Raw genomic sequence first — 12,012 nt, 5'->3', positions numbered from 1 at the left:
ATCGGAATAAAAAGCGATCAAAAAATGTCATCTGCCCGAAAATGTTACCAATAAAAACGTCAACTCGTCCCGCAAAAAACAAGACCTCATATGACTCTGTGGGCCAAAATATGGATAAATTATAGCTCTCAAAATGTGGTGATGCAAAAACTATTTTTTGCAATAAAAAGCGTCTTTTAGTGTGTGACAGCTGCCAATCATAAAAATCCGCCAAAAAAACGCTATAAAAGTAAATCAAACCCCCCTTCATCACCCCCTTAGTTAGGGAAAAATAATAAAATGTAAAAAAATGTATTTATTTCCATTTTCCCATTAGTGCTAGGGTTAGGGCTAGGGTTAGGGCTAGGGCTAGGGTTAGGGCTAGGGTTAGGGCTAGGGTTAGGGCTAGGGCTAGGGTTAGGGCTAGGGTTAGGGCTAGGGTTAGGGTTAGAGTTGGGGTTAGGGTTTCAGTTATAATTGGGGGTTTCCACTGTTTAGGCACATCAGGGGCTCTCCAAACGCGACATGGCGTCCGATCTCAATTCCAGCCAATTCTGCTTTTATAAAAGTAAAACAGGGCTCCTTCCCTTCCGAGTTCTCCTGTGTGCCCAAACAGTGGTTCCCCCCAACATATGGGGTATCAGCGTTCTCAGGACAAGTTGGACAACAACTTTTAGGGTCCAATTTGTCCTGTTACCCTTGGGAAAATAAAAACATAGGGGATAAAATATCATTTTCGTGGAAAAAAAAAATATTTTTTATTTTCACGGCTCTGCGTTATAAACTGTAGTGAAACACTTGTTGGTTCAAAGCTCTCACAACACATCTAGATAAGTTCCTTTGGGGGTCTAGTTTCCAATATGGGGTCACTTGTGGGGGGTTTCTACTGTTTAGGTACATCAGGGGCTCTGCAAATGCAACATGACGCCTGCAGACCAATCCATCTAAGTCTGCATTTCAAATGGCGCTCCTTCCCTTTCGAGCTCTGCCGTGCACCCAAACAGTGGTTCCAGCCAACATATGGGGTATCTGCGTTCTCAGGACAAGTTGGACAACAACTTTTGGGGTCCAATTTGTCCTGTTACCCTTGGGAAAATAAAAACATAGGGGATAAAATATCATTTTCGTGGAAAAAAAAATATTTTTTATTTTCACGGCTCTGCGTTATAAACTGTAGTGAAACACTTGTTGGTTCAAAGCTCTCACAACACATCTAGATAAGTTCCTTGGGGGGTCTAGTTTCCAATATGGGGTCACTTGTGGGGGGTTTCTACTGTTTAGGTACATCAGGGGCTCTGCAAATGCAACATGACACCTGCAGTCCATTCCATCTAAGTCTGCATTTCAAACGGTGCTCCTTCCCTTCCGAGCTCTGCCATGCACTCAAACGGTGGTTCCCCCCAACATGTGGGGTATCAGCGTACTCAGGACAAATTGGACAATAACATTTGTGGTCCAATTTCTCCTGTTACCCTTGGGGAAAAAAAATTGCGGGCTAAAACATCATTTTGTGGAAAGAAAAAATGATTTTTTAATTTTCACAATGCTACATTCTAAACTTTAGTGAAACAATTGGGGGTTAAAAGTGCTCACCACACATCTAGATAAGTTCCTCAGGGGGTCTTCTTTCCAAAATGGGGTCACTTGTGGGGGGTTTCCACTGTTAAGGCACGTCAGGGGCTCTCCAAATGCGACATGGCGTCCGATCTCAATTCCAGCCAATTTTGCATTGAAAAGTCAAATGGCACTCCTTCCCTTCCGAGCTCTGCCATGCGCTCAAACAGTGGTTTATCCCCATATATGAAGTATCGACGTACTCAGGACAAATTGCACAACAACTTTTGGGGTCCAATTTATCCTTTTACCCTTGGGAAAATAAAAAATTTGGGGCAAAAAGATCATTTTTTGTGAAAATTAATAAAAAAATTTTTTTTACGGCTCTACATTATAAACTTCTGTGAAGCACTTGGAGGATTAAAGTGCTCACCACACATCTAGATTACTTCCTTAGGGGGTCTACTTTCCAAAATGGTGTCACCTGTGGGGGGTTTCCACTGTTTAGGTACATCAGGGGCTCTCCAATCGTGACATGGGCTCCGATCTCAATTCCAGCAAATCTTGCATTGAAAAGTCAAATAGCGCTCCTTCCCTTCCGAGCTCTGCCATGTGCCCAAACAGTGGTTTACCCCCACATATGGGGTATCGGCGTACTCAGGACAAATTGTACAACGACTTTTGTGGTCCAATTTCTCCTGTTACCCTTGGTAAAATGAAACAAATTGGACCTGAAGTAAAAATTTTGTGAAAAAAAAGTTAAATGTTCAATTTTTTTAAACATTCAAAAAATTCCTGTGAAGCACCTGAAGGGTTAATAAACTTTTTGAATGTGGTTTTGAGTACCTTGAGGGGTGCAGTTTTTAGAATGGTGTCACTTTTGGGCATTTTCTGTCATATAGACCCCTCAAAGTCACTTCAAGTGTGAGGTGGTCCGTAAAAAAATGGTTTTGCAAATTTTGTTGCAAAAATGAGAAATCGCTGGTCAACTTTTAACCCTTATAACATCCTAACAAAAAAAAATTATGTTTCCAAAATTGTGCTGATGTAAAGCAGACATGTGGGAAATGTTGTTTATTAACTATATTATGTGATATAACTCTCTAATTTAAGGGCATAAAAACTAAGAGTTTGAAAATTGCTAAATTTTCATAATTTCCGACAAATTTTTGTTTTTTTCACAAATAAATGCAAGTCATATCGAAGAAGTTTTACCACTATCATGAAGTACAATATGTCTCGAGAAAACAGTGTCAGAATCACCAGGATCCGTTGAAGCGTTTCAGAGTTATAACCTCATAAAGTGACAATGGTCAGAATTGTAAAAATTGGCCCTGTCACTTAGGTGAAAACAGGCTTTGGGGTGAAGGGGTTAATTCTAAAACTCTGGGCAAAACCGTCAATGATAAAGACCTGGGTGTATGGGTGGATGACAAACTCACATTTAGTGGCCAGTGTCAGGCAGCTGCTACAAAGGCAAATAAAATAATGGGATGCATTAAAAGAGGCATAGATGCTCATGAGGAGAACATAATTTTACCTCTATACAATTCACTAGTTCGACCACACTTAGAATACTGTGTACAGTTCTGGTCTCCAGTGTACAAGAAAGACATAGCTCAACTAGAGTGGGTGCAGAGAAGAGCGACCAAGGTTATTAGAGGACTGGGGGGTCTGAAATATCAAGATAGGTTATTACACTTGGGGCTATTTAGTTTGGAAAAGCGAAGGCTAAGGGGTGATCTTATATTAATGTATAAGTATATGAGAGGACAGTACAAAGACTTTTCTGATGATCTTTTTAATCATAGACCTGAGACAGGGACAAAGGGGGCATCCTCTATGTCTGGAGGAAAGAAGGTTTAAACATAATAACAGACGCGGATTCTTTACTGTAAGAGCAGTGAGACTATGGAACTCTCTGCCGTATGATGTTGTAATGAGTGATTGATTACTTAAATTTAAGAGAGGACTGGATGCCTTTCTTGAAAAGTATAATGTAACAGGTTATATATTAGGTTCCTTGATAGGGTGTTGATCCAGGGAACAAGTCTGATTGCCGTATGTGGAGTCGGAAGGAATTTTTTCCCCCAATGTGGAGCTTACTCTGCCACATGGTTTTTTTGCCTTCCTCTGGATCAACATGTTAGGGCATGTTAGGTTAGGCTGTGGGTTGAACTAGATGGACTTAAAGTCTTCCTTCAACATTAATAACTATGTTACTATGTTACACTGTTTGAAGCAGTCACATAGTTAAATGTTTGATGTTTTTTTCCAAACAATATTGGTGGTTTGCTTCTGCATAACAAGGACTGATTGAATTGCAGCAACAATATAACCACATTAATCAAGCTGATGCCAGCTCCCAACCTCTCTAGTCCTACCTTACAAAGTGACTCTTCCATTTCTCTCTCCCTATCAATTAAATAATTATTTTATACGCTATCTGTACAGTTTCCTCAGTTTTTTATGGTTTTCTTTCCTTATCGCTATGGCTATGTTGTGTGCTTTAATGATCTTTTACTATGCAGATTCCCAAAAAATGTCTTCAGCAAACTCTGCTGCTTTTATGTTGGCTATGATAGTCCCTACTTATTGGATGTGTACAGGTTTATGTCTATCAATTTAACATGGTCTGATGTATATATCCTAATGTTTTCTGCTGGTCATAGTGTAATATCTGTTAACACTGGACTTGAAGTTTCAGTTGAAACTGGGAGAGTAACATTTAGAGATACATAATATATTGTCCTAAAAATATATATGCAGTAGGACATTTTTTCTAGTGGAGGTGGGTGGACCAGTGAGCAAAACCTAACTAACTGCCCCTCTGATTGTGATTACATGTTGCAAGGTAGATCACATCACTTTTCACTGATTTTAACCCCCTTCACAATATGCACCATACTATTACGGTGCATGTCGTGTCTCCCCCTTTGATGTGGGCTCCAGCGCTGAATCCACATCTTTCCTGGCACGTCAGCTGTTTTGAACAGCTGACAAGTGACTAACAGCCGTGGGTCGAATTGCAATCCACCCATGGCTGTTAACTAGTTAAATGCTGTTATATGCAATTAACTTGCGCTTCCGGGAAGCGCAACGTAATCCCACCCAACGGTGACCCCATTACATGATCATGAGTGACCGATGGGTTGGCATAACAACCAGAATTCTCCAACAGACCTCCAAGGTTGTCAAAGTTTTTTAAAAATATAAAAAAAATATTAAAGTTCAAATCACCCCCCTTTCACCCCATTCAAAATAAAACAATTAAAAAAATCAAACATACACATATTTGGTATCACCGCATTCAGAATCGACCAATTTATCAAGCTATTAAAAGAGTTAATCTGATGGGTAAACGACGTAGCAAAAAAAAAGTCAAAACCCCAGAATTACGCCGCAACATTAAAATCCAACAATGGGCAAAAGACCTTATCCATACTAAAATGGTATAATTAAATACGTCAACTGGGCATGCAAATATCAGCCCTCACCTGGCCCAAATCCTGAAAAATGGAGATGCTAAGGGTCTCGGAAAATAGTCAATTTTTTTTTTACCAAAGTTTGGATTTTTTTACCACTTAAATAAAAAAGATCCTATACATGTTTGGTGTCTATGAACTCATAATGACCTGGAGATTCATATTGGCAGGTCAGTTTAAGCGTTTAGGTCACACTGGCGTATTGCATCCTATGCGAGAGCATCCAATGCGATATGCTAATGACACTCGGCTCCTGCTCGCAGCAGAGCAGGAGCCAAGTGTCATGTGTCTGTGCTCCGATTCTCTCGCACAGGGAGGATCGGAGCACAGCTGTGGAGGTGGCGGACAAATTAATTTCTCCATCTCCTCCATTGCTGGGGTCCGCTTATAATGCACAACACTTGGATGATATCCGAGTGGCGTGCACTGTCTCACTCGCACCCATAGGCTTATATGGGTGCGAGTGAGCCGAAAGTTTTCCTCGGTCCGAGACAATCGCAGCATGCTGCGATTGTCTTGGACCGAGTAAAACGGCCGACAAAAAGTCGGCTGGTGGGAGCTGCCCCATAGCTTAAAATTGGTAAGAGTGCAATGCGATTTTTTATCGCATTGCACTCGGCCGTTTAAAACGCCAGTGTGACACCGGCCTTAGAGCGAATAATAAAAAAAAAAGTTGTGGAATTGCACTTTGTTTGCAATTTCACCGCATTTGGATTTTTTCCCCCTATTTTTTAGTACACAATATAGTAAAACCAATGGTGTCCTACAAATAACAAGCCCTCATTTAGCCATATTCATGGAAAAATAAAAAAAATATGGCTCTGTGAAGAAAGTGAGCGAAAATTAGAAATGCAAAAATGAAAAGGGCTCCATCATGAAGAGGTTAATAAAATAAACTGATCTCCAGGCTGTACAAAAAGGTGACCTACACCTACACGGAATATCTGCTCTCTATTTTTATGCGGCTTTTTTTTTACTTCTATCATTAAATGTTAAGTCTTACCATAATTCTCACAATTGCTATATATTTGATATCACACAGTGGGATATTTGTATTTGTTAGTGGGCATTCACTCCCACCAGTTGGCTTTGTCTACCAATGTATAAATTTGGTGGCAAATCACTCAAAATAATTAGCAAATTCCTAAAATTTAAGCAAAAACTTAATTGAATTAGATTTGGTCTTCTCTACTTGAATCTTTCTGTTCTTTAGATGACACTTCTTGGTTATCATCCCAAATATTTAGAAGAAAAATGAAGCATCATATGCAATTAGTGAAAAAGTGAAAAGGGTCCTTCATTCACTCATACACGATACGTTTCAACTCTATCTGTGCAACCTTTCACAAGCTATTTCTTGCCCTAAGCTGTTTAATTGTTTTTCTGCTAATTACTAACTTTGTTGTTTGTTTCTTTTTTTTCCTTTCTAGATGTATATCCAGACTACTACATTAACAGTGTCCATGAGTTTAAGTGCATCTGTATCTCTGGGAATGCTCTACATGCCCAAGGTTTACATTATCATTTTCCACCCAGAGCAAAATGTTCAAAAAAGAAAGAGGAGCTTCAAGGCTGTTGTGACAGCTGCCACCATGCAGAGTAAGCTGATCCAAAAAGGGAATGACAGACCAAATGGTGAAGTGAAAACGGAACTGTGTGAAAGTCTTGAAACAAATAGTAAGTAGCTGTGTGAATGCTCTGCTGTGGTTGCCGCTAACAAAGTCAGTGCTCAAAATGTTAATTGTGCATTATTTAAACAATAAAATACTATGCAAAAGTTGCGGGTCCTTCTTAATATTGCATGCAGCGTGTAAGTGCATGTTCACACTAGCCGCTGAGCAGAAAAAAACAAAGACAGAAACATAATGATTAAATAACCTGCAGTAAAAAAATAAATAGTATAGTGCATGAAAATAATATATGGTATTTAGTTAACATGTTTTTGATTTAAAAAATGTGAAAGCCATCCCGCCTCATCACGGCAACCGTAATTGGGACGTAACTCTAATTTTAAAAACCTTACCGTTTGTCAGGTGACATGCATGTAGATAAGGGCTGAGATGGACTGAGCTCAATTAATGGACACACAGACAAAGGAGACCACATCAATAGTGCCCATCTCAAAAGATAGGCATGCCACACCTTTATATGCACATGATGCAGACAGACAGAAAAAAAACCAAAAGGTATGAACTGGGGTATAAATTGGTATGCATGCAGTGTGTAAGTGTATGTTCACACTGGCCACTAAACAGAAAAAAACAAAGACAGAAGCATATTGATTAAATACCCTGCAGTAAATAAATAGCATAGTGCATGAAAATTATATACGGTATTTAGTTAACATGTTTTTTGGTAAAAAAAATGTGAAAGACATCACGCCACGTCAAAGCAACCATAATTGGGACAGTCGTTATGCTAAGGCCGGTGTTCCACTTGCAACTGCAATGTGAGAAACTTGCGCGAGTCTTTCGCCTCAATACGAGACACTGCCACTGGCGGTTCGAACCGGAGCATTCAGCTGCATAGAAATACATGCAGCCGCACGCTTCGGTCCCGAGTGCAGGCGGCATTGCTGGGTATAGAGGCGAGAGACTTGTGTGAGTTGTTCTGTACAGCCATAAATGGGGTAATTCTACATTCAGCAGAAATTGTGGGACTAATGTTGAGCGATACCGTCCGATATTTGAAAGTATCGGTATCGGATGGTATCGGCCGATATACGAAAAATATCGGATATCGCCGATACCGATATCCGATACCAATACAAGTCAATGGGACACAAATATCGGAAGGTATCCTCTATGGTTCCCAGGGTCTGAAGGAGAGGAAACTCTCCTTCAGGCCCTGGGATCCATATTCATGGGTAAAATAAAGAATAAAAATAAAAAATATTGATATACTTACCCTCGGACGCACGCTGGTTGTCACCGCTGCAACCGCCATGCTTCCCTTTCTAAGAATGAGCGTGTTAAGGACCTTCGATGATGTCGCGGCATGTGACTGGTCGCTGAGCGGTCATGTGACCGCTCACGTGACCAATCACAAGCCGCCACGTCATCGAAGGTCCTTAACGCGCTCATTCTTAGGAACGAAAGCATGGCGGTTGCAGCGGTGACAATCAGGGCACGTCCGAGGGTAAGCATATCAATATTTTTTATTTTTATTCTTTATTTTACACTTGAATCTTAATCCCGATACCGATTCCCGATATCACAAAAATATCGGAACTCGGTATCGGAATTCCGATACCGCAAATATCGGCCGATACCCGATACTTGCGGTATCGGAATGCTCAACACTATGTGGGACACATTTTGTTGCAATTTTTACACATTTCCCAGTATGAAAATGTAAAATTTGTGGCTAACACATAATTTTGGTGGTAATTTTTTTTTTTTGCTTCATTGCCCAATGGTGTAAAATTCTGTGACACACCTGTTGTATCAATATGATCACTGTACCCCTAGATGAAATCATTGAAACATTAAATTTGCAAAATGGGGTCACTTATGGGGGGTTCTGCTGTTATTATTATTATTATTATACATTTTTATAGCGCCATTTATTCCATGGCGCTTTACATGTGAATACGGGGCAAATATAGACAAATACATTAAACATGAGCAGATAACAAGGCACACGAGTACATAAGGAGGGAGGGCCCTGCCCGCGAGGGCTCACAGTCTGCTGTTCAGACACCTCAAGAGCTCTGCCAATGTGACATGGCACCCTCAAACCAGTGTAGCAAAATCTGCACTGTAATATGGTGCTCCAGCTATTCTAAGCTTTGCACTGTGCCTCAAAAGTAGTTTTCGACCACATATGGGGTATCAGCGAACTCAGCAGAAATTGCACAACAAATGTAGGGGTCAATTTCTCCTGTTATCCTTGTGAGGATACAAAATTTGGGGCTAAAACATTTTTGTTGGAAAAATGTGATTTTTTTTATTTTCAACATTATAAATTTCTGTAAAGCACCAGGGATTTCAAGGTGCTCAGCACACATCTAGATAAGTTCCCTGGAGTGGTTTAGTTATCAAAATGGTGTCATTTGTGGGGGGTTTCCACTGTTTAGGCACATGAGTGGTTCTTCAAATGCGACATGGCGTCCGGTAATAATTCCAGTTAATTTTACATTCAAAAAGTCAAATGGTGCTCCTTCCCTTCCGAGCAATACGGTGCGACCAGAGTTTTTCTCCCACATATGGGATATCAGCATGCTTCAGGAGAAATTGCATGGTGCCTGGTATTGCACAGTTACTCTTATGTAAATGCAAAGTTTGGAGCTAAAAAACATTTTTGTAGGAAAGATGTGTTTTTTTTTATTTTCAAGATTCAATTTTATAAACTTCTGTGAAGCAGCTGAGGTTTCAATGTGCTTAAAACATATCTAGATAGGTTCTGTGAGGGGTCTAGTTTCTAAAATTGTGTCACTTGTGTGGAGTTTCTACTTTTTAGGCACATTAGGGGCTCTGCAAACAAGCCCTGCTCTGTGCCTAAACATTGGTTTTCCCCCACACATGGGGTATTAGCATGCTCAGAAGAAATTGCACAACAAATTGGTACAATTTCTGAAGTTACCTTTATAAATATAAAAAAATGGGTCTAAAGGAGAATGTGAATAAAGTTAAAATATTTATTTTTTCCTATCACATTCCATTAATTCCTGTGAAGCACCTGAAAGGTTAATAAACTTCCTGAATGTGGTTTTGAGTAGCTTGAGGGGTTCAGGTTTTAGAAATGTCACTTTTGGTATTTTCTGTCGTATAGGCAGAAGTCACTTCAAATGTGATGTGGTCCCTAAAAATTGGTTTTGTAAATTTTGTTGTTAAAAATGAGGAATCACTGGTCAACTTTTAACCCTCATAACTTCCTAACAAAAATATTGTGTTTCAAAAATTGTGCTGATGTAAAGCAGACATGTGAGAAATTATATTTATTAACTATTTTGAGAGACATGACTCTCTAATTTAATGGCAAAATAATTAAAAGTTTGAAAATTGCAAAATTTTCAAAATTTTCTACAAGTTTCTGATTATTTCACAAATAAACGCAAGTCATATCAATGAAATTTTACCATTATTATGAAATGCAATACAACTCAAAATAAACAGTCTGAGAACCAGTGAGATCCAATGAAGCGTTCCAGAGTTATGACCTCATTAAGTGACTGTGAATTGAGAAAAAATGGTCTGGTCAGGAAGAAATCAGGCTTTGGAATGAAAGGGTTATAGACCAACCCTTGTTCTACATGTAAAAACAACCAAAACGGCATGCATAGAAATAGCCCTTTTTTCAATTTTACACAAGTCAAGATTGAAACGAGTTATGGTCTTTATTTTTTTTTAGAAATAAAGATATCTTATTATAAATCTTAGGTCAATTTTAGTGAGAGATAAAAGGCTATCTGGCATCAACATTATACTGCCCCCAAAAACCATTGCCATGTAGGTCTTAAAAATACAGTCATTGCTCAATGACTCCACCTAATGCTGCACTAGGCACTTGGCTGACAGAGAGCAGAGCTGTCAATCAAGGAGGGGAAGGTGGCACTGGCCAAGGAAAAATGAAGAAAACTGAGGCATTGCTCCCAATGCCCTTTCAACATAATTTGCTTATACATTCTGAATGTAATTTCTTGGTGCTCCACCAGTGCTTTAAGACCTTACAGGTATCTTTTATCTTGCATTTTCAAGACCCACATGTCGATTCATTCTATGGGGTTAGTATAAAGCTGATGACAGAATATTTTGAAGATCAAATTAGAAAATGACAGATTCTTTTTAGGAAATGCTAAGTAAAAGTTTTTGGTTTATGACATGAAATATATTTTAAGAAGTTAAAATAATATATAGACAATGATATCACTGCCCATATTTTACTAACTATGTGTAATATGTCCATAAATTGCCTAGAAACAAATATTCCTGCTTTTGCTTAGCCATTAAGTTGGCCTAGATTTTCCTAAGGCTGCACTCACCATTTGAAATTGTTTCTGAGAAAATTAATCGACGGTTGGCTCACCTCACAAGCCTTCTGTACTGATCTAAAGTGATTATTCAGTTAATAAATTGTAAATTGCTCACCCTCTTTGATCTCATATGATTTAAACTTGGCGGACGATGAAAAACGGTGTATTTGAATTCTAAACTCTTCTAGCTGAACATTACTGAGGTTAGGCATTCTTATACTGTTATAAAATAGTGTAATGAGGATAAAATAGTGCTTTCACCATGTGGTGCTGTTTTTGACTGTTTAACCACATGCCATCCTAGTTCTGCCTTTTCGTGTTCTAATGGACATGCCACTTTTTATCTCCAACTGTCCAGCACTGCTTACTCCTTGCTGCTAGCAGAGAAACAGCAGGAAGAAATGAGTTCTGTCAGGGTTTCCAGTAGCTCAATTACTCCTTACAAGCCACAGTGAATAACAACCATATCTTGTAAAGTGTTCAATGTTTCCTTTGTGAGTCCATCTGCTCCCTGCACCACAATCGTAGGGAGACCACTTAGTAACTGGAAGTCTAAGTGGTCTCCCATCTGTCAGAGGCACAATCTGTTAGACAAAGAGAATAAGGCAAAGCCAACTCACCGTAATTGTCTAGTTTGGTCTAGAGCATGGTGCAGGACTCCAGAAGATGATCCAGCTGGATCTCTTTGCAATAATAATTTTGTAGACCAATTGTATCCCATAAGTTCTGAGAGTTTTAAATGTTCAAAAGTGCATATTCCTGGATATCCAGGTCAGATACTGTTCTTTTTCCAGGAAGAACTTCACCTATTCCTTATTCACTATGCATCAAAGAACAAGCTTAGTGTCAAGTGACAATCTGTAAGTAAGGAGAAGCTTCTGATATTATATTATAGCCTTTATGGCAATAAAAGAAAAAACTGCAGTATCTTCTCAAGAACCTGAATTTACAGCAGACTTTCCATCTGAACTCCCTGTTTGTGGGATCTGACATTTTCAGTCCTTTGTGAGCTTCTCGCAA

General features: G+C 39.2%; 1 protein-coding gene across 3 annotated transcripts in view; it reads left to right on the top strand.

The window, feature by feature from the left end:
• Positions 1-12,012, top strand: part of GRM8 (glutamate metabotropic receptor 8) — a 2,054,171-nt gene that overhangs the window by 1,965,382 nt on the left and 76,777 nt on the right. For all 3 annotated transcript variants that reach the window (XM_069764916.1, XM_069764915.1, XM_069764917.1), the window contains one exon: positions 6,449-6,695. In XM_069764916.1, coding sequence (XP_069621017.1) covers positions 6,449-6,695 — 247 coding nt within the window. The remainder of the gene's footprint in view (positions 1-6,448; positions 6,696-12,012) is intronic.

The sequence above is a fragment of the Ranitomeya imitator genome, chromosome 4, assembly GCF_032444005.1.
Source record: "Ranitomeya imitator isolate aRanImi1 chromosome 4, aRanImi1.pri, whole genome shotgun sequence".
In the NCBI taxonomy this organism is placed as follows: Eukaryota; Metazoa; Chordata; class Amphibia; order Anura; family Dendrobatidae; genus Ranitomeya; species Ranitomeya imitator.
This window is presented reverse-complemented; position numbering and strand designations above follow the sequence as displayed.